This window comes from Meleagris gallopavo, chromosome 1, assembly GCF_905368555.1.
Source record: "Meleagris gallopavo chromosome 1, MGAL_WU_HG_1.1, whole genome shotgun sequence".
Classification (NCBI taxonomy): domain Eukaryota; kingdom Metazoa; phylum Chordata; class Aves; order Galliformes; family Phasianidae; genus Meleagris; species Meleagris gallopavo.
The window spans coordinates 97,771,081-97,794,388 of NC_139404.1; the positions used below are offsets into that span (position 1 = coordinate 97,771,081).

General features: G+C 37.7%; 1 protein-coding gene across 2 annotated transcripts in view; it reads left to right on the forward strand.

Moving 5' to 3' along the window:
* The window catches only part of CXADR (CXADR cell adhesion molecule), a 29,617-nt gene that overhangs the window by 542 nt on the left and 5,767 nt on the right, over positions 1 to 23,308 (forward strand). The window contains exons 2-7 of one of the 2 annotated variants that reach the window (XM_085241360.1): positions 13,919 to 14,085; positions 14,725 to 14,929; positions 15,266 to 15,424; positions 17,086 to 17,208; positions 17,501 to 17,639; positions 17,989 to 18,175. In XM_085241360.1, the coding sequence (XP_085097486.1) occupies positions 13,919 to 14,085; positions 14,725 to 14,929; positions 15,266 to 15,424; positions 17,086 to 17,208; positions 17,501 to 17,639; positions 17,989 to 18,175 (980 nt within the window). Of the gene's footprint in view, positions 1 to 13,918; positions 14,086 to 14,724; positions 14,930 to 15,265; positions 15,425 to 17,085; positions 17,209 to 17,500; positions 17,640 to 17,988; positions 22,408 to 23,308 lie in introns of those variants that run through there. The other variant, XM_085241352.1, reaches the window with a different exon arrangement.

The window sequence follows — 23,308 nt, forward strand, 5'->3', positions numbered from 1 at the left end:
GCTTCCACGCGGCTCCCGGTGAACGGAGCGTCCCTCCGGGTCCACGCGGCTGCGGGCAGCGGTACGGCCGTGTCCGGTGCGCACGGCACGGTGTTTCCGCGGCGCTCCCTGTCCTACCCTGGTGCCTGCCGGCACCGCCCGGGAGCGAGCGGCTGCGGTGGGCGGCGAGGCTGCAGGCTGCCTGGGAGTGGGCACCGAGAGAGCCCGCCAGGGAAAACCGAACGCGGGGAGGAAATAGAGGCTGAGAATCTGCGTGCTTAATGCCTCTTCAGGGCTGGTCTCGTTCTGGGAGGGTGGAAGAGACCCTAGTGTCTTATGGGGAGTGGCTGAGTGAACCGAGATTGTTCGGTGGGGAGAAAAGGAAGCTCAAGGGAGCCTCTGTAACTCGCTGAAAGGAGGTGGTAGCGAGGTGGGGGCTGGCCTTTTCTCTCAGGTAACAGCGTGTAATGGCTTTACGTTGTTCTAGATGAGGTTCAGGTTGGATATTAGGAAAAAAATTTCTTCTCGGAGTGGTGATGCACTGGCACAGGCTGCCCAGGATGGTAGTGCAGTCACCATCTCTGGAGATGTTCAGAAACCACGTGGATGTGGCACTGAGGAACGTGGTTAGTGGACACGGTTTGGGGTGGGTTTGTGGTTGGACTAGGTGATTCTAGAGGTCTTTTCCAACCTTAACGATTTTATGATACGGTGACTTCCAGAGAGCCCTTGCAAGCCTGATTGTTCTGGATTCAATGAGGATGACTGAGATTTGTGGTGGAAAAAGGGGGAAAATGAGGGATTGTGAGAGAGTAAAAGCATTTGAATTAAATACTGCATCAAAATAATAATAAAAAAAAAAAGCATGCGTGATTTGTTCAAATGAAAAGTTGGCAAACAGTTGGTTCAATTGATTTATTGATCTCAATTTAGCCATGTGCAATTACTTGCACTTCCTTACTTCAAACGTATCATTTGAACCAGAGTTGGTTCAAACCTAAGTGAAACTACCAAAGATGCCAGATGCCAGCCTACGGAGGTTAATGTTTAGAGCAAAGCATGTCAGGCAGAGAGTTTGTTTCCTGTTGGAATGCCGATGCCATTGTTGATGTCACCTCTGTTTTGGGAAATTACTCATGGGATCAAAATTCTGTTTCACAGAGTGATGAGCTCTAATCTCTTGCATAAAAGGGTATCAGTAGTTCAGCATTAACTCGCTCTCTAAGCAGGAGTTGTGTAACTATGAATACAAGTATTTAGGAGCTAGGTTAGTGATTAAGTTTTATACTAAAGTGTTTCTTGTAACAAAAGCTGTGAAAAAATGCTTGAGCAGAATCATGCGCTGCAGGTGAGCAGGATCTCTGCTATGAAATGTGATAATGCTATAAAGCTGGAGATGATTAACACATGGCGACGTGCAAAGCCACAACCAACCTTTACACCTTCACTTCTCTGAGGTGTGTGTGTGTGTCTTGAGACGTCACTGTGAAACTGGATGACTTTGTGTACTGGCTTCAAGTGTTTGGCTTTTTGTCTGTTGCTTTGAGTAGGAGTGCTTTTGTTTGTTTGATGGCATGGTTAGTTGAATAACTAGTCTGAAAGATGCACAGATCTCATAGTCCTCTGAAGGAAATAACTTAAAAATCTGTGCATCACCAGAGTTCGTACAAGATCAGAGGCTGCTGGTGTTTTTTCCTCCACCAGGCTGAGTTAATATTTTTGTCGGTGCTCCTGGCAGATGTTACTTCCTTTGCTGAGGAAACAGATACCACTTTATGGACCAGTGTTAGAGGAAGGGAACTTGTGTGCAGTTGTGTGAAAGCTGTTGATGATAGAGGGCTGTCTCATCGTTGAAGTCCTTGACTTTGAGGTAGCGGAGTAATTTTATCATGATACTTCAGGGCTTAGTCTGTGTTATGTACTCATTTTTTTCCCACTCTTCCCTGTGAACCTAGTGTTTCTTGTTTCCTTGTTACTAACAGTTGAAGATTGGAAATAAGCCTCCTGATTTATACGGAATCAGTTATCTTGACTGTGCAAAACATGCTCAGCAGGCAACTGAGCTATGCCATTCTGTGTTGAAAGAGAAAAGTGTTTGTATTTAAGCTGTCCCTGAACCCTGCTTAGGGCTGTAATATCTTTTCTAAGGGCAATTTCACAGTCATAAATAACTGAGAGCTTTCCCTTGCAGGAAGGAAAGAATTCATACAAGAACGTCTTGGGATACAAGGGGAGAACGGTCCTATTCACCCCTATCATTGTAATTGGTCCTGTGTTGATTCTAGCAATTGCCTCTGTGTAACTTGGTTGTGCAACTGATAGTTTCCTGTGGTGTTTTCTGAGTTGGTACTTCTGGAGAATGCCCGCACACAGAATGGATTGGTGTAGCGAAACTGTCTTTTGCTGTCTTGAGGACTTAGGATATGAATTTGACGTTTGGATGGCTTTCTGCAACTGTACGAGCTTTTCTAAAGCTATTTTACTGATTCTTCTCCAACTAAAAATGCACGCCAAGCCTGTGACAAATGACAACTTGATGTTATGTATTGTAGTTAAGTACAATAGGTCATGTCAAGTAGGTGGGGATTTCCAAAATGTGCATGCTCTCTTTAAATTAGTATTGTACAGCTGTCACCAACAAATCCTGGATTAGGATAATAGAAATGTTGAATATATACCTCTTCAGATGTTGAAGTATTTTACTGATAAAACTAGTATTAAGTTGTTTTCCAAAGGATGATGCAGAATTCTGGTGTAAGAAGGTGGAAACTCAGTGGCAGGTCATTTTAAGTCTTATGATGATGCAAATTGGTGTGTTGAGCTTTTTTTTTTTTTTTTATTCTAAGCTTTCTGGAGTTCTTGATCATCTCAAGAGCTAGTAAAGGAATCATAGTATGAGGTTGTCAGTAGCATTGAGCATGTGTTTGTTTATGCAAACAGGAACTGTGTGTACATATTTGTAACCCTTTCCTGGGTATACAGTATTGGAAAAGTCATCTCATTTGAAGCACAATAAAAGTTTTTGCAGGGTTTCAGAAGGCTTGAGAATATATATAGCTGCCTAACTTGCAGCTTTTAACAAAGATAATAACATTTTTTCTTAATGTGTAATGGCAGAACACAAGCTTTCCATAGCTATGAGATGATTGCAAAGATAGATTCTAATCAGTGTTAATGCTTCTTAATATCTGTACATCTGTAGTGATCCTTTTAGCCTTCAGGAAAGGTAGTAACGTGCTGCATATAAATCCTTAAGTGGAGGATAAGAGTTTATTTACCTTGAAAAGTGGATTCAGCTTGGCAGGAATTTCTTTGGTTCATGGTGATAGTGTGTTGCTGGTTTTTTTTTGTTCTGGTTTGTTTTTTTTACAATACTAGCGGGTAACTTTGTTCTCTACTAAATCCTGCACTGTTTGAAACTTTTTTTAATAGAAGATCAAGCTATTAGTTAAATAGTGTCTGGATAGGGCAGTTATGCTAGATTTTCTCAAAAACTATCATTAAGTGGTATTCATGAAACTTACAGAAGTATTTCTGACAATGCTCATGGAGAGCAGAACATGGTAAGTCAGCATTTGGTGGCTAGTACACTTTGTCAAGTATGCGTAAGAGGGAACTTAAGCCTCTTCGTGTTTTTATGCAGCAATAGGATCTCAATGAAGCTTAAGTAGGGGAAATTTGACTACCTCTGGGATTAAATGATCATTGCTATCCTAGTCTCTCAAAATGCCGAACTTGGTGCATTTGGTCCACCGAGGAATAACTTCAACAGTTTTCAGAGTTCAGGTACTTCTTAACTTTTAATGTCAGTGGACAGTGATCTGATGCTCAGAACTCTTCTCCTATATTTCCCAAATCTTTTTAAGTAGTACAAAAAAAGTAGTAACTGATGTTGTTTGATACACCTAGTTACTGCTGTGACATCAATCTTGAGTTATGAATTACAATCATCTTGCTTTGTTTAATCTTCTGTTTATCTGAAGGTATTTTATGCATTCTGCTGCAGAGATTATTGTAGCTTGTCACTTAGGTCTCCTGGCTGGCTCCCCTTGCTAGCTTCCTCTGTGTTGCATCAAGCCTCAGCTGCCTGTCTTCACTTTCAGTACTTGTCACAGCATTTTCCATAACTGATTCTGCTTTATATAGAAATGAAGCTACCACACCTAAATATCTCTTTTCAGCTTCTCTCACTGTTTTTTTTTGTTTTTGTTTTTTTTTTTTAAAAAGAATACTTATGTGCTTTGCCTTTGATTCTATTTGTGAGTCAAGAAATTCCTTGTAACCATCTTCAAATCTATCTCACCCTCAGAGTGTTTTGAAATTCATTTGCCTCAGTGACCCAAGAGATACAAATACACCAAGGAGCTTGTTTCTGGGACCAGTATTGTTTCATTGTACTTCTTAATTAAATTAATCATTTGTTTTTCTTGCATGTATTCATGAGCTTTTAATGGTAGGGACTCATTTTTATTTTTTTTTTTGCTCACGTTGCAACTTCATTTCATGAAGCTTTTAGATGCAGTGTAAAACATTAAATATGTTTCAACAGTTGTATGGCTCAGCAGCTTGTAAGAAGAGCTCCCCTGCCAATTACATCAATTTAGTCATTGCTGGCTAAGTGTACAGTCAGCTTATGTTGTCTGTTCTTTGAATTCCTCTTTTTACTAGTTTTTGTTGTACAGGGAGTAGTTATAAAAGAGCCACTTCACCCTGTTGTCATGGGAGTGAGCAGGTGGTGGGGAAGCTATAGTTCTGTGGGAATCTGTTTCAGAAGCAGCTTGAACGTACATAGATCCAGCATCCTTGCTGGTAATTTCCTTTACCATGCAACTGTATTAGTTGTGTGAGTGGATGATGAATGTGTCTGAATGAAGACTACTTAAAGCTTTCATTAGATTTATTTTACTTTAAACAGTTAAGTTGCATGATTTGGAAGAAAAAGAGTTATTCCAGCAACTTTTCGTGGTGCAGGGCAGAAACAATCATCGGAAAGATGGCAGAAGAATGTTTTTTTGTTGTTGTTGTTTGTTTTCCAAAAGAGTTCTGCACGATCAGTATTCTCCCATGTGAGAAAAATGTGTAACTCTGGCCTGAGGGACCTTCATTAGGAAGTCTGACTAAATCAGATGGTTGAGTGGCTGGATTCAAGAATTATTCTTGCACCCTATTTCAGGTGGTACCTGGCATTCATCTGGCTCCATGTTGAGCCTCTTTACGGAGTTTTCAAGTCAGAAAAACATCAAATTTGTGTAAGATGAGTTTTCTACCGGTACTTTTTCTTGATGTGACTCGATGAGCTCACTAGTCAGAGCTGTAAGAAAAGGGTCAGCTGTGACCTCAGACCCATGCGAGTGGGATAGATAGCTTGATTTTTTTTTTTTTTTTTGGTCTCTTCTTGGATTGTGTATTTGAAAACTGCATTGTAATAGAAAAGCAGGATCTTGAATTTTTCTGGCTGTGGGTTGGAGCTAGTCCTGAGCCATTCAGCAGCATTAAGGAGCTCCTAAAGTACTTGATGGTCAAAAGTTTTGCATTTCAGCTTACTGCTGCATTTAACTTTCTGGCTGTTTACGGTAGATATTCAATTTCTTTGAGCATATTCCTTTCCTTCTGTTTACTTACATGTGGAGAGAGAAGGGAAAGCAAAAACACAAGACATTGTGTTGCTTACTTTAAAGCAGCACCACATTAAAGATAATTAACAGTTGAACAACAACAACAAAAAACCAATACTACTGAATATATAAAATAACTTTCCATCTTAATGTGAAACTTGCATGTGCTAGAGAAAAATGTTTCTTGTTCACTAGCTCGGAAGAGCTCAAACTCCTTTACTCAAGTGAAAGTAATATGGCTGCTCAGTTAAGTGCTTGATTGTACTTGAACTCCCTAATGCATTGACTGACGGATGTGCCTGATGCTTTCATGCTGCAAAAGAGCTGCTTCATTCATTTTCCTTTTAAATGCTATCAAATTGGCAGGAAAGAAAAACAGAATCGTGTAGCTTGATTGCTTAGTGACTATAAGCCTTCAATATCAGTTGGAGTAATTGATAAATGTGATTTGCAGGGCTAGTAGCAAAGAACAACGGCTGCAGTTGATGTGGACTTGGGAGGAGAGGCAGGCTTTTGTGTGTATTAGTGTCAGAATGTGTGGGGTTTTTTTGTTTTCATTATTATTATTTTTTTGCTTTGATTATGAAAGTCTTTGCAGTAGTTGGGTGCCATTTCTTTCTACTCTTCTGAGTATGCATGGTCCTTACAGGCTTGTAAGTAAGGTGTGAAGGTGTGTTTCACATTACACCTAGTTGCGTAAAGGTGTGCTATGATTACATCTGGTGCAACTTCATGTGTCCATCTAGGTTGTTGCCACTTTCAGTGATGGCTTTGTGTTCCTTCTTCCTCTCCCTTCCGTCACAGTCAGCGTAGTGCAGCAGCTGAATGCATTCATTGAACATGTTCATTAATTTGAATCACTCTGTGGCTATGCAGGCGTGGGGATTTACTCTTGAGAGCTGGGGTTAGTGTAGGTGTAATGTGAATTTCTTTCTGTGGGTGGGGTTCCAAAGCAGCATAGTAAGCAAATCCTTATGAAGGCTGCGGTATCCCCACAGCTTTTACATGCATGGCTTTGTGCTCCTGAAATGTGCTTAGTAATTCAGATAACTTAGTCTGGAAAGAAAAAGTAAAGAACACTGCACATGAACAATTTTGATCGGAGTCAACTGTTTTGGTTTTCTACTTCTTTGCATTAAGTGTTTTTCTGGTATAAAAGGAGGTGACAGAATCAGAATTAAGGATGAGAGGGCAGCTTCTCGGTAAGTCCAGTGTGGTCTAGTTGCCTGTCACTTAATACTGCAGATTGAACTGTGCCATACTTGATTGTTTGGATGTGACCATGCATTAAAACTCAGAATTCACAGTGGTCTTCTGCAGATGTTTGCCTAAACAATATTTCTTTGCTTAAAATTAATCACAGTTTTTGTTATATCCCTTCCCCCTGTATGTGTGGCCTCCTCCCTACCCTTTCAAGCCTGTCCTTTGCTTCAGCAATGAGATACCAGCTCTCCCACTCTAAACATGATAAGCATGTCCCTCTTAAGTAAGGTCATCATCTGCTGTAGTTGCTAGGATACTTGGTTAATGACTTTGGGTTTAGCTACAAAAAAAACCTTAAGAATGTACTGAGCAAGTTAGGAACACAAAGACAATTAGGAAAAGAAAGGAATATTGGGTAGAATCTGAAGAATGTCAAAGAAAAAGAAGTAAAATGTGAGGAGGAAAAAAGACCAGTAAAGCTTAAGCCCATGATTTTTAGGTCCTTGTTGCGTAACTATTCCAACTATTTCAGTGAGTTACTGTTGGGAATGAAATTTAAAATCATGTTATGTATGTGCAGTATTTGTAGGTTTGTTTGTAGTCCTGTTTGTTTTATAGTTTTTTAAATGAATGTTCCTTCTCCCAGTCTCATAAAGAACAACTTCTAACTTCGTTGTGCAGTATGTGTTGAACTGAAGTTTGAGAATGCAATTCTGCACTATTAGAACAAGTTATTAACTTGAACCCCCCTGAGAACCTTTCTGTAACAAGTTGGTAACATCCAGACTGAAATATTTTTGTCTTCAGAAAGACAGTACGCTTAGCCTGTTTCTTGTTGGTTTTAGTGTTTTGTTTTCCCTTTGTGTAACTTGAAAGGATTTATGGATTTAGATGATCTCAGAGACTTTGTAATTCAAGGTATTTTTGAATTAATTTATTTTGTCAGATTTCTTAGGACAGACAGATAAGTTTAAGGTGTTGTTTGTGAAATTGTGAATTACAGTCAGTCTTTTTGAGCTTTTCTGCTAAAATTATGAGCTTAGATTGGCAGAACTCTTCAATTTTTAGAATGGGTTCAGTTTCAGATTCTGTGTTGCTTAAACCATGTTTCTGTGAGTCTGGTGACTGGATAGTGGAAAGGAATACAAGACTGTCCCTCAGGAATCCTAGACCCTGGAGATAAGAGAGGGTAGGCAGAAAGGAAAACTCCCCTTAGTAAAAGAGGATCTGGTCAGAGATTAACGCAGTGCACACAAATACATGAGCCCCAGTGGGATGCATCCAAAAGTGCTGAGGGAGCTGGCAGAAGTGATTACCAAGCTGTTCTCTATCATCTTTGAAAGGTCATAGAGAATGGGAGAGGTGCCTGAGGACTGGAGGAGAGATCATGTCACTCCACTCTTCTGAAAGGGTAAGGTGAGGGAGCTGAGAAACTACAGGACAATCAACGTCACCTCTATCCCTGGGAATGTGATGGAACAGTTTATTCTGGGTGCCAGCTCCAAGCAAGTGGAAGAGAAGAAGGTTATTGTGAGTAGTCAACATGAATTTTCAAGGGAAAATCATGCTTGACCAATCTGATAGCCTTCTATGATGTCTACTATGGCTGGGCAGATAACAGGGAGCAGTGGATATAGTGTACCTTGGCTTCAGTGCAAGGCTTTTGACACTGTATCCCATAAAATCTTCATGGGTAGGCTTAGGAGGTGTGGGATAGATGGGTGCGCAGTTAAGTGGATTGAGAACTGGCTGGTGGAGCTTGGAGGGTTGTAATCATTAGTGCTAAGTCTAGGTGGGGACTTGTAGCCCTGTAGCTAGTAGTATCTCCCAGGGTATGATACTGAGTCCAGCCTTGTTCAACATGTTCATCAGTGACCTGGATAAAGGGGTAGAGTGCATCCTCAGCAAGTTTGCTGATGATACAAAGCTGGGAGAGTGGCTGACACAGAAGGTGGTGCTGCCATTCAGTGAGACCAGGACAGGCTGGAGAGTTGGGTAGGGAGGAGCATTATGAGGTTCAACAAGGGCAAGTGCAGAGTTCAGCACGTGGGGAGCAACAACCGCATGCATCAGTACAGGTTAGGGACTGATCTACTTGAAAGGAACTCTGTGGATAAGGACTTAGGCGTCCTGGTGGACAAGAGGCTGACAACGAGCCAGTAGTGTGCCCTTATGGTCAAGAAGGTCGATGGTATCTTGGAGTGTATTTAAAAAAAAAAAAAAAAATGTGGCCAGCAGATTGAGGGTGGTCCTCTCACCTCTGCTCTGCCCTAGTGGTGTCACATCTGGAGTTCTCTGTCCAGTTTTGGGCTCCTCAGGTCAAGAAAGACAGGGAGCTACTGGAATGAGTGCAGCAGAGGGCTACAGAGATGATTAGGGGCCTTGGAGCATCTCCTGTATGAGGAAAGGCTGGGAGAAGTAGGACTGTTCGGAGAACTGTTGGAGAAAAATGGGGGGAGATCTTATCAATGCTTAGAAATGTCTTAGGAGCGGGAATGGGGACAGACTCACTGCTGGTGCCCAGTGACAGGACGTGGGACAGCAAGCACTAAGTGGAACATAGGAAGTTCCATATGAATATCAGAAAGAACATCTTTACTTTGAGAGTGACAGAGCACTGGAACCAGCTGCCCAGAGCTGGTGAAGTTTCCTGCTTTGGAGTTATGCAAAACCCACCTGAACAATTTCCCTGAACTTACTGCAGGGAACAGCTTTAGCAGAGGAGTTGGGTGATCTCCACAGGTCCCTTCCAAACCCCTAAGATTCTGTGATTGTTCTTAATAGTCCAGTCCTCCTTGACGTGGAAGCAGATGAAAAGTTAGAAATCAAAAATAGGAAGGGAGAACTTAAATACATGATTTGAAGAAGCAATTCCACCTTGGATACTTCGAGACTAGGCACAGCTAGGAGACTACTCAGTGATTGTGCCTCAAATAAGTGATGTTCCCCACCATGATTGCTCCGACAAAGTGAAGTTTGGAAACAAACCTCCTGTTTGGAAACCCAGCACCATAGTTGATTGTCCAGCTGATACAACTTCACCAGAACCATTCTGATGTGGATTTTTTTCCCCATTTTTGCTAGAAATTCTCTGTTCATTCATCAGCTTTCTCTTTGTAGCTTGTGGCAAAGCCTTCCTTGATGTTGATAAACTGCACTGGTTTGTGCAAAAAGTGTTCTGAAAGCTTACATAGACCAGTTCTCTGACTATTTGATTGTTCAACTTCATCCTGCTGTTGGTAAGGCAGATTACATGAAATGTGGAAGAGAGGTTTAAATTCTTGTCTTTACTAACACTGTCTGTATAAATTTCAAGCTCTTGTTCAGAAAATGCTTTATGGATTTATTTTTGTGAAATGTTGTTAATATTGGGCTTAGAAAAAGGAGGTGTGTCTGGGATGAGAACTGGGAGCTACATCTCATCTTTTTTTAGGCTAGTGCCCTTATCCATGGATCTTTAATTTCTATGGCTCCACAAACTTGGGATGTTTTCTGCACAGTAGAGGTGGTGTGGCTCTGGTATACTTGCAGAAAGTACTATACTGGTAGATAGGAAATGCAGATGTGAACATCTGTCTGAATGCTGTGTTCAGGGATTAATGTGTCCTACCTTGGCTAGTAAAGGCAGGCAAGTGTTTATCTTCTCTGACCTATTTGTAGATTGGGCCATTTAAGTAGAGGAGTATGTGGTTTATTCATATCAATAGCTTTGGAAGTGTTAGATGTAGAAGTGTTTCAGATTTTTGCTGAAGTGGTGTGTTGGTGTTTTTTAGCTTTACTACGTACTGTGAACTGTGCTTTATTTATGAAATCTTTTGTAGCATTGTATGATAAGTGTCAAACATTGCCTTGTGTAATATATTAAACATTAACTGTTTGAAACTTACTAAGCTAGCATTGTACTTTCTCTGCTTTGCAGTTGGCTCTTACCAGTGCTGTATTATCATCAAAATCTGAATTATCTGCAGAACTCTGAAATTACAGCAAACTAAAACTTGCTCTTTAGATACTTATCCACTACAGATACAGAAGCAGTACTGCTGTGCCATTAAAAAGTAATAGACTCGCTGTGGTTGAGAGGCATGTTTGGAAGTAAAATGGTGAGTTATTTTTTGAGACTCAAGTCTGTCAAGCAAAGCATTAGGTCACAGATGTGCAGGCAAACATTTGTAACCTGTGCTTGAAAGAAGAGTCTCTTAAGTGAATTTTATAGTTTGCATTTCTGAAAACACTAATATACATTTCTGATTGTCATTGGTATTTCCTTCTTAAAACCTCATTTTATGAAGAAACTTCACCTAGAAGCATCTCCTGCTTACAAGCAAGTATTGGCAAGCAATATATTTTTTGGAGAGTTTGTTAGTTGAAGTACTTTGCAAATGCAGGTTGTATATGGATCAAGTATGATTTTAAGAGCAGCAGCAAAATGCATGAACTCATTTCTTAATTCATTTAGAAGCTGTCTGTGCTTCTTTGCAGTTGTGCTTCATGCTGCTTGCTGCTTCAGCCTTCAATTTGAGCCTGGGGGCAGTGCTACGTTCAGCAGTCTACCTCTGTTGTGCCTGTCCGCTCCGTGTTTTTCAGTTGCCATACTTTATGCTGTTCCTGCTGATTGATTCTCTCTCATGTTACCTATTTAGGGAGGGATTGTGTTCCCCGGGTTACATAACACTATCGTAGCAGTACTATCCAATTGCCAGAAATGTTTACGTCAAGCTTAAATTTACACTTCACTTTGTGTAAGCCAGAAATCCGGAATTTCAGTGTATCCTGAGCTCTTCACATTCTTCATTTAAAAAAAAAAAAAAAAAAAAAAAAAGTAAAAACTAAATACAGACAAAATTTGATGAAAATTTACCTTCTGTTACTTCTGTAGGAATGTAGAATGCATTCTCCATTTACTGTGTTTTCTGTATTGAAGACTTGTTTACAAGTGATACTAAAATAATTTCCATCCATTTGTATCAAGCATTCAGTTTTTCCTAGATTAAAAATATGATAACGTAGTTCCCTAAGCTTCGTTTCACTTGAGGGGTATTTGATGTTATGCCTAAATACTCAGAAAGAACTACAGTTTCCCTAAGGATGTAAGTTATTTTGCACCCCTTTTGAAATAATGCTAAAACTTTTTTGGGTCCTGATGGTATTTCTCTGCCATGCTCTTTGGGGTTGGTTTTTCAGAGAAGTAGTACTTAATTCCACATTGTAGATTCGAGGTTCCCATTCTCAGAATCCATAGTGCATGTGTACTGGTTTCATGCATTCTTCTAAACATTTATAAGGGATAATACTTACTGTTCTGTATCAAGGAATAGTATTTCTCTCTTCCTAAGGAGCCACAAAGGTTTGTTCTTCCTTATATTCCAACTGAATTTGGCACATGTTCTCCTTGGAAAAATATTTGGGGAATAAGATTTGGGCTGATTGCACTTCTGTGTTGATAGTTTTCAGTAGTGTCTTGATTTTTTTTTTTTTCCTTTAGGTTCTAGAATTTGTTGCATACTTCTGAGTACCTTTGGCTTTACAGTGATTTGCTAGCTGTAGTAAAAAAAAAAAAAATCAGATTAATTCTAAGCACCTTTGAATAATTGGGATAACTGACTTGAGGTCTTTCTGGTGTGTTAAAAGAACCTGAAACAAGCCTGAAGTTTTATTAATCCCCCTTAACCCAAAACACAGATTTTTCTCACAGTCTGATAGCATCGTACTAGCACTAAGATGCCACAGGTGATCCACTCATGTTTTGAGGAATGTACTAGGGGATGAGCAGAAGTTGAGTATTTCTGATTGGAGCGGAAACTGAAGAAGACGAGGACAGTTTGGTGACAGTATCATTTGATCATTTGTGTGCATTAGCTTTACATAGATCTTTAATACATTTACTGAACTGACCTCAGTCATCTACTTTTCTGCTGCAAGCGGAGTCAACAGTGAGTGCTTTAGTATTACATCACCTGTCACTAAACCGCTGTCCTTGCTTTCCTTTCTGAGTCTTTACTGCTTATGTAGTAGTAGAAGACTACCAATCCTGCAGCCAGCTGTTAACTCACAGTGCCAGCAACCCCAGTTCCTTTTCTTTTGCCCCCAGTTTTGTAGTCACTCTTGTATCAGGTTGTCTTTAGTAGCATGGATGCCAGTATGAGTAGGTGGTAGTAATGATTTAAACAAAACAAAAAAGGGAATAACAAACAGTAGTAGCTATAATACTGTAGTAGTTCAAGGATCAGAGGAACCTTGGCAGTCTCTTAACACTGAATCTATCTAAACCATCTTTGCACGCTTACTTGGCAGCAGGTGGGTGTCTGCTCTACAGATGGGAATTTCCAGCTAGTTTGACCTGCCTCTAACTCCTAGTGCTAGTGCTTGATTCAAATCCAGCTGGCTCTGACATCTCCTTCAACTAAAATGCTTGCTTCTTCTACTTGTAATTCTAATATTGACTAAATGGGAAAAATAAATAAACAAAGTAGAAAATAGCTTTGTATGCCAGCATTCTTAAGAGCTGTAGAGATTTTTTTGAAGAGATTAATTTGTCCGTTCCTTCCAGACAAAGCAGTCCCAAACTCACAGTAATTTTGTCAGTCCTGGTTGACTTTGTCGGTGTTTCATTTTACCAATAGTTTTCTTTATTCATTCAACATGTCATTAGACATTTTCTGTATTTTCCTTTTTCAATAACTATAATGTCAAAATTTTCAGCAGCAGCCTTTTCATGTAGTTAGCTTTGTATGGGACTTGAATTATGCAAAAGCTGAAAGATGCAACTGCCAGTTGGCTATGATTCCAAACTAGCAGTAACAAACTTTGTATTGTGTTCAACGACTTCACAGGATTTCTTGGGTAGTGATAAAAGTTTAATGTGATTTCTTCAGTGATATAATTTCCATACAGGAGAAGTGTATGACAGATTTGAAAAAGGAATTAAGTAATTCTGATTATTTTTTTTAATGAGCAGATGGTTTTAGATAAGTGTCTGAGAACGCTATTTGAATAATCTATACATTATAGACATACAGAGATTGGTTTTAGGCATTATTTTTCTAGAAAGATATATTAATGTGCAATTTACTATGGAAACTGCATGTGAAATGCTTTTAAAACAAAAATAATTTTTTTAATAGGTCTTACAAGAAGCCTGTCTATAACTTCAGCTGAATCAGCATTTGAAAAAGCTCAAGGAGAGAGAGTTACATTGCCGTGTACTTTTGTACTCTCAGAAGAGGATGTAGGCACACTAGATATTGAGTGGGTCTTGATACCAGCAGATATTCAGAAGAAGGAAGAAACAGTAAGTAAAAACTTTTAAGTTTTGGCAGCTCTGATTGAGTTATTAGACTAGTTCAATATGTGAACTTCGGTAGTGACACTCTTGACTTTCACTCTTCAAGATGGCACGTGTGTGGTCTTAAACTACTTTGAAGCACCAAGGTGGAAGTTTTGAAATAGTGAGGATGTTACAGTATTTTGTACTTAATCCTCTACTAACTGTAAACAACTCTAAAATTAAAAATGATTCAGAGAACAGAAAGCTCTGCTCTTGTACACCTACATTTTTTTCCTGATTGAAGGTAGTCGTTCATGAGAATTTGGTCTTAAATATATTATGTCTTTGTTAGTTATTAACTCTTTCATTTATTCTGAAGTCTGAGAACTTCTTTAGCAGAGATCTTACAGAATGAAGTTAAGGTAAATAGTTTTCTTTAAGACAGAAGGCAGTGCTGACATCTTGTCACCTGAGCAGGTATTGCGTTGGAGTATTTGTTAGAGCATTTTGTGTGGTATTATTTAGAAAAAAGGTATATATTGCCCTGGGATTATTTTAAACAGGAAAGAGAAGTTGCTAAAAATCTGAACATGCTTGTTTGTTTGTTTTTCTTTAAATGTTTATATGCCAAGTAGATTCCTGACTATATTTCTTCTTTTACAGATAATTCTGTATTCTGGAGATAGGATTTATAATCATTATTATCCTGCTCTGACTGGGCGGTTGCAATTTACTAGTTCTGATCCCAAATCTGGTGATGGTTCAGTGGATATCTTGAATTTAAAGTCAACAGATACTGGCACATACCAGTGCAAAGTGAAGAAGGCTCCTGGAGTTGAAAGCCAAAAAATACAGCTGAATGTACTTGGTAAGCAAATATTTTTTTTCTTGAATTTTCAGTGGCATATTTGTGTTTATGCTATCCTTCATTTGATACATAAAATGAAAATATATGTAGGGCAAAGTCATACTGAATCTACAATAATGCATCCATTACTAAGTCTTCAGGACAGGGGCAGGCAAAAGAAATAGTAGAGTTGATGAGCATTTTAAAAAATTCTGCATTTGATTTGCATTTCATATAATTTTTTTCATTCTTACTAAGCCTTTGTTATACAAAATTTCTATAGTAAAATGTGCTGATGAACTAAAACATAACTATTTTGATTGTGATTTATTAATTCAGTAATACTTTGTTTATCAGTAAAGCCAGCAAGCACTAAATGCTCCATTGAAGGATCACAGGAGATTGGAAAGGACATTATATTGAAGTGTGCGTCACAAGAAGGAACCCCACTTTTGTATTATGACTGGAGAAGAGTAGTAACTGGCACACAAGGACTTCCTGCCACTTCCGTGCTAAGTATTGTCAAACTTTAAGTATTTCAGGATAATAAATAATAAAGATTGTATTCATATTTTTGACATATTTTGACTTGTTGGCAGATTATGCATGCTTTTAATATAGAGCACTCTAGAGGAGTGTAACTTCTATCCATTCAGTGGATAGTAAAACTGACATTTAAACAAGCTACTCCAAGTTGAGAGAGATTTTTACCATTAGGCTTGCAGGATCATGCTCATTTCTGCATGCAAATGTTTTGACTGCTCTTGCTTGCTGATTCTTGGCTGCTTTTCTGTTCACGTGGATGGGTTGAAGAGTCAGAATAGAGTCAAGATCAGTGGTTTGAACTGCATTTTCAAAACTAGAAATGAAACTTGAATTTTAGTAGAGATTGAAGTGAGAGCTTCAATTCCTGATCAAGTGATGGAACTGCTTAGTTAAGGAGGGGAGAGAATACATATCTATAGAAGAAAAATTGCCATGAGTAAAGGAAAAGAGAAGGTTGTCCCTCTTCTTATGTGTTAACATTCAGGAAAGAATTTTCTTTAAAATGTTGGGTGATAAATTGAGAATAGTTATTGTGGTGGCATTGGATTTTTTTTCTTGTGAAAACTTAATTGCTGAAGTTTATTAGAAAAGTTGATTTTACTCATTTTATCAGTTCAGTTCATTGGTAGTTTGTGAGTTCTGACTTTGGAAGTTATTCTGGAATATTTTATGTAATTATGCATCTGAAAAACCTTGTACTGTTCTTCTTGAGCTTGCCTTGTGGTAGTGCTGTTTGATAAATCCTATTTGTTGTTTTGACAACAAGTAGTTAGTTACTAGTGTCTCTGTGTATCACTCAAGACCTTAAGTTTCTATTGTTTTCATCCACATTGCAAGTTTGTCTCATAAATAAATTGACAGTTTTAGTGCTGAACAAGACTGAGGAAGTATACGAAAATGGTGTGTAACATCATAAAGCTACTGTTGCTTCGGGCTTGAGATTGTAGGTTCCTGAGCACTGAATATGCTGTCGAGAACCTAGATGCTGCTTAACTTCAGCTGAAAGAGCTAGGTTTTTGTGTGATTCTTTGTTACTGTGACATAGTTTCTTGGCAGCTTGGGGTTTAAGTGCTAATGGCAAACATATGAGCAGTCTAAATGTTTAAGCTCTTTGAAGTTCATATAATAAAATCTCAAAGGTAGTTACCAGTTGCTTTGGAAGCCTTAGGAAGAAGCTTTTTCTGTTTTCACTCTGTCAGCCTATCTAGAGTTAGATGGTCACCCACTGGATAAACCTTTTGTGTTGAACATGAGTTCTGCTGACATCTGAGATGGCTGCATAGAATTACTTTATATACAGAAGAGAAGGAGATTCCTTTGGGATGCAGATAATCCACTGTATTTTAAAACACTAGATTAGAGTGAGAGAACTTGTCATTTTAAGCATCCTTTTCTTTCCATTGACAGAGCAATTTGAAGGTTTTAATACTGAAGTCTGTGGTATAAATTTCTACTAAAGTAAAAGGCTTTTACAAATAGTAGCATTCTGTGGCGTAGTAAACTTTTGGTTTTATTGTTTTCAATGCGGTATTTTTAGTTAAGATTTCATGTATGTGCTTGATTAATCTATTGCACTGAATTGGAAATTAAACTTTAGTAAATGGTAAACCGTTGCTTTTTATTCTTTATAGATAAAAATACAGGGGAACTTCTCTTGAAAAATGCCTCTAAAGACTATTCTGGTACATACAATTGTGTTGCTTCAAACCGAGTTGGCACAGATGAATGTTCTGTTGAGCTGAATGTCACCCCTCGTAAGTGTTCACTGTGTAGTAGTCACATAGCGTTTTGTGTATTTGAATAATCTTGTTTATCTGTATTCTTAAAAATTTAAAAATATCAAGCACTGTTTTGCAGCTGGGGGTTGCTGCTTTAAATTTGTACTTTGCCAAAGATTTGATTTTTTGTGTGTGTGTGTGTGTGTGTGTGTGTGTGTGTAAATATACAGTTCTCCTGTCATTCTAAATCACAGAATTGAAAGATATCTCTATTTCAGTGACATATTAAGTTTGATGCTTAAACGCTATTATAATTTATCTATTCTAGCTATAAATACAGCTGGTGTAATTGCTGGAGCTATTCTGGGAACTCTGTTGGGTCTTGCCTTATTGGCTTTTCTTGTCTTCTGTTGCTGTAAGAAGCATAGAGAGAAGAAATATGAGAAAGAAGTACATCATGAAATCAGGTAATGACATGCCTAGCTTGAGGTGCTGCTTGAAAATTAGCTTCTAATGTATTTCTGCAAGGAAGATAACTAGTAGTTGGGATTTCTGTTTCAACCTGGTAAATTTATTATAACACTAGCAATTTATCTGAGAACTCGTTTTGAATATGGTGTAGGTAGTCAAGTCTATCTACTTTCAGTAAAGATCTTAAAGACAATGAAAACTTCCTTTTATTTTTTTAACAAACAACCTTTTTGTCTACTGAGTCAGAATGGAAAGAAACAAATGGAAACGTTATTATGTAAGCTGCTGCATAGTAGTAATAGTGACTGAACTCTTGTTGTGCAACTGTTCTCTCTTTTCTTTCAGAGAAGATGTTCTGCCTCCAAAAAGTCGCAGTTCAACAGCACGCAGCTACATAGGCAGCAATCGTTCTTCTTTGGGTTCAATGTCTCCCTCAAATATGGAAGGATACTCCAAAACTCCATATAGCCAGGTTCCAAGTGAAGACTTTGAACGTGCTTCTGGTCAAAACCAAACCATTGCATCTTCAAAGGTAGCTGCACCTAATTTAAGTAGAATGGGAGCTGTCCCTGTGATGATTCCAGCACAAAGCAAAGATGGGTCCATAGTATGAAATTTTAATTTAAGTCCTGGGTTTTTTTTTAAGTGTTTGTTGTAAGTATTAGAGAGAACTACAGTATTCCAACCCTCATTTAAACAATGGCATGCAATTTTCCTTGAAGAAAATGAACGTTAGCTTGAAAAGCCACCAATTCTCATTTTTAATTTTAAACTTATTAGTGTGTAACAGTTGAACTACTGAAAGTGTGAAAGTTCCTAAATATCAGGTACTGAAGGTGTTTGTATCTCTGGTGGCTTACTGAAGAGACACTATTAGCTGATGTGCAGTTTTCAGAATCTGAAAGAGCAACACAACTGAGAAGTAAGAAAAGCATTTCATATGTAGACCGTGAAGTTCCTCAGAGTTCTTGAAGCTTTATTCTCAATCTTGGAGTAACAGAACTATTTTAATTTGGCCATTTTTGTTTGATGAACTTGCAGTGGGGCTGAAATATTGAGGATGAATTTGAATTCTGCTCAAACTCAGAGGATTTACGCAGTTCTTTAAGTTGGTAATGTTTGTCTGGAGTGTTTCCTGAGGTAGTATCTCAGGGACTGCTAGTCATTTGGTTGGTTCAGTTAATTTAATGAATCTCTTATGAGTTTAAAATCACAGTGAGTAGAAATGTGAAAGGAGATTTTGCAAGCTCCTTGTAATCCAGAATTTTACTGCAATAACTAGTTCTAGTAGTGTCAGATAATTAATTTATCCTATGTAACAAGTTTTATCAGTTTGTTACTAGTGGTATCTAAGTTCTCAAATCTATAGCTCGACTGTTACGTTGTCAGAGTGAACATGCACCTCTGCAGGTCTTAAGTTAGCTGCATCTCACGTTTTCCAAAGCCTGCTTAGATTCTAAGGCAGTGTTCTTTTTCTAAACCAACCTAGAAGTTTCATGGGGCTTTATTAAAGGCTATTAAGTAACTGGCATTTGATAGTTGCTCTTGCTCTAACATCACTTCAGAAAAATCTTTTCCAGGTTCAGGTGAGCAATAGGTAGTCTAAAGAGACTGCATTTTTATGTGAATTTGCAAGGAATTCACTTCCTCACTTCTTGTCTGTTCAACAACCCTAAATATTCTTAATAGGTGTTTAGAATCTCATCAGCAAGAGCTTCATACAATCGGAATCTAAGAGGACATAGTTACCCAGAATTGTTGATAGGAACATGATGTTTGAAGAGTTCATTTAAAAAAAAAAAAAAAAAAAAAAAAAAGCCATCCCATTTTTGCAAACTTAAAACATTACGGGAGAAGTAGAATAATTCCTGATCTTATTTGCACACCTACTTAAAGATTTTTGATAGCTTCTGATGAGTGATACTATATATCTGTAACAGCTAGATTTAAAGTTAAATGCTGTTTGAATCTTTGTGTTTTTTTTTTTTTTAACTTCCTCTTTCTCATCTTGTGCTTGGGAGTGTAGGGAGGAATCCCTTCAGCTTATTCTAGGTAAAGATGTTAAACTGCCCATTATTTTGGAAAACTCTAAATGAATATAGTATGTGGCACAGAGGTTGATGAAGAAAATATTTGAAGAGCCTGTTGAAAGGTATTAGGAGTGTTTGTATGTAGCAGCAATGTGAGATAAGAATTCCTCAAACTTCTAGGCTTAGTGTTCTGCTTTCTTGTAGCTGGTTAATTAGATCTATGGTAACTTATTTGACTTTCTATTAAATAATTGTCTTTTGCGTAGTCAGATGCATAATTTTTGGTTGGCTCTGTTAATGTAGAAAACATACCCTTCATACTGAATTTAGATACTTGAATGGCTACTAAGTGTTCTAGATTTAACAATTTTACACATTTGGAACTTTTTTAGATTGTAAACTTATACTGTTAGAGATCAGACTTTTTATCTTTCATGTGTGCCTTTTCAATAAACTTTGCCTGATTGTATCTTCAGTTTTTATGAAATTTCTGGTGCCTAAATTTACTGTTTGGACAGGTGCTTAGATGATGGTACAATTTTTAAAACATGACACTGTGATCTGATTTCTTGATTCTTATGTACTATTTATACCTCTTCTTGCCTGTTTTTTGGATGTGATTTCAGTGGCTCTCTGTATTGTTCTGTATTTCAAAATGTGAGTTACTCCTTCAGTTGATAATTACAATTTAAGTGTTTATATTCCTGAAAACTGTTCAGTTGTACTAATTAGATGGATGATTGACTCTCACTTGTGTGGTGAATAATAGGTTTAGAAACTGTGCCAAACACATGCTTGTGAAGAACAATAGATGAGGAGACATCTTCTTGCATCCAATTACTATGATAGAAGAGACTTTAGGATATTTTACTCATAAACTGATTGTTTACCTTGAAACTAAGGCCTTTCCTAAATAAAAGTGTGGGTTATTTGGATCATAAATAAAAGTGGAGAACAAAACTAGAACTGAATCACAGACTGAGAAATAGCTAGAGACCTAAGCAACCAGGCAGCAAACCTACTGAACTTAATTCTTAGCCATCTATGGACATATGTGAGATTAGGTGTGGCTTTTTTTGTCTTTTTTTTTTTTTTTTTTTTTTCCCCCTGTGAATCCATGCTTTCCATCAGGTAAGCCCTGGGACACTCAAGAATAGTTATCTCACTCAAACATACAGATTGGAGTTTACACATACTTTAATGCTCTGTCAGATTGCACAAAACAACAAATTGACAGAATGGAAGGACAGCATGATATGCCCTAAGAGCCTAGCTGTTAGGCTTAGTAGCCTTGACAGTGTCTGTCTATTTATGTAATGGCATGGAAAATAAAAAGAATGGAATCTGACATAGTCCGTATCTGAAATAAAGAACCTCTGACTTGGGGTAAACTTTCCCTCAAGTTGCTCTCATCATGCCTTTTTGAATGAATAAAACACTACAGCAACATAATAGCACTATTATAAATGATTTCTTCAGTGAATAGATTCATAATTATAATTAAACACTGCATTATAATTCTCAAAAGCAGCTACTGTAGTTTAGCAGTAATTTTTAGCTGTGTAGGACACGAACTGAGAAATCACGAGGTGTCCGATGATACAGATAAACCTGCTAACAGAACTTCTGTGGGAAGTAATGGCAGCTGATATACCAGTTAGAAGGTGGCATTTTTATTGTCTCATGTTATTTAAAAAGAGGAAAAAAAAAATAAATAGAGAAATAGAGGAGGGAGGCTTGATATCATTATGTAAATAGTCTGAATGAGCTCAAGAAATTACAAGATAATGCCGTGACTGTAAACTTGCTTGTTAAGGATGACAGTGTAGAAGAAACCATTGAATTTTAGCTTGGTGTGAATAGTGTTAGACTTGTAGTACTGTAGAGGTTACGTAACGTTTGTCCATACACTACAAGCCTTTTCATAAACTTCTAAAATGGATATTTAAAGATAATCGCGTGAACCTTCCTTACCTAAATAAGAATACTTTTCTTTTTAACTATGTAGTGCACAGAAATGCCTTGTTGGAGGGGTAAAAGATGACTTTTGGAGCAAATGTACAGTGCATACATCTTTATCTACTCTAATAGTCACGTTTGTATTAGATGTATGCTTCCTGCTTAATAGTACAAATAAGACTTGTTAATTGCAAGCTGTCTCTGTAATAATGAATATTGTATATTACTGTTTTCCAGGATAGCCTTTTGGGTTTGCTCTTAACTGTGTATATTCCAGATCACTTTAGATCGCTGTGGTAGTCTAAAGACACAATACTATTTGTATCACTTGAACCTTGTTTTATACACTTGATAGGTGCTTTCTGGGGCCCTTTGGGTGTTGGTCCTCTGGTGTGCGACACAGCTCAAATGAAATTGGAGCAATAACATTTCTCGGAATACAACATGTTGCAACATTGCTTTATACTTCTCGTGCACAAAGCATGAACTTGAATATTGATATGAATTTCAATATGAGGTTTTATATTCACATTTTTAGGGAATGGTATATTATACAATGCAAGTACTGTGAGTGAATCTGTAAAAAAAAAGAAAAAAAAAAAAAAATCCAGAATTTTAAAATGCTGTAGTTCCATGACAGACTTGTGTACTTTTTGAAATAAAACTGTTGGAGAAAACAGTAGTCTGTCTTTATTCTAAAGCAGCAGTTATGTATGCCTTCAGCTTTCTTTCTGTAATTAGAAGTGAACTAATAAATATGGCTGTGTATACCGCACTGGCAGTAATCGTTTATTGCTTCTTTTTCCCCATTAATTTCAAAATAAAGGAAAATAAAACTGTTTATAAGTATTTTTAAACCTACAGTTAATACGAGAGTTCTTACTGTAGGTACACTAGTACAGTGATCAGTTTAAACAACTTCTGAAACAATAAACTGGGAAGGATCTTAATTTTTGTCCTCTGTTACTTTAGCTAGAGCTAAGTATTTCTGAATCTAATAAATTCTTATAAAATTCAAACACTTAATGTTTGGATAAAATACTTGTTTTTATGCTGTCAACCAAATTTTACTAAAAAAAAAAAAAGTTTAAGTGAAGTTGGCCTGGAATATTCTCTACCTCTTAGCCTTGCAAACCAACTGATTACTTATCATTTTACCTATGACAAATGCAATTTCTCTAGTGTCACCTTGGTCACTTCCACTTGGTCTCAGGAAAGAAAGCCTGGGAAGGACAGTGTTTGTTTTATTATCATGTTCTGCCACTGGAGGCCTAAATTAGATTTAATGTATGCATATTTTCGTATGATAATGCATACCTGTGCTCTGCCAGGTGCTTGTCATTTCCTCGTGTATGTCTTAAATCTATTTAATGTGTACACAAACAGAAGTTGTTAAATATCAAGAGTACTACTAAGAGTAGTAGCCTTTTTTTTTTCTTATTTCAAATTAAGGTATTTGCTTAAATACAAAAGAAAACCTGATAAAAATGAAGATTTATGTTGTTGCTCTTTGTAGAACTTTCTCTACCTTTTTAACTTGTTAACTTGAAGGCTTCGATCCTTTCCCAAGTTGGCAGTTTTCTGTCAAATAAACTTCAGTGCGTCAGCTGTTCCAGTGCTTTTATTTAGAAACAGATAACTGTGAATCAGGGAAGCAGCTGGATGTGGGAATTCTA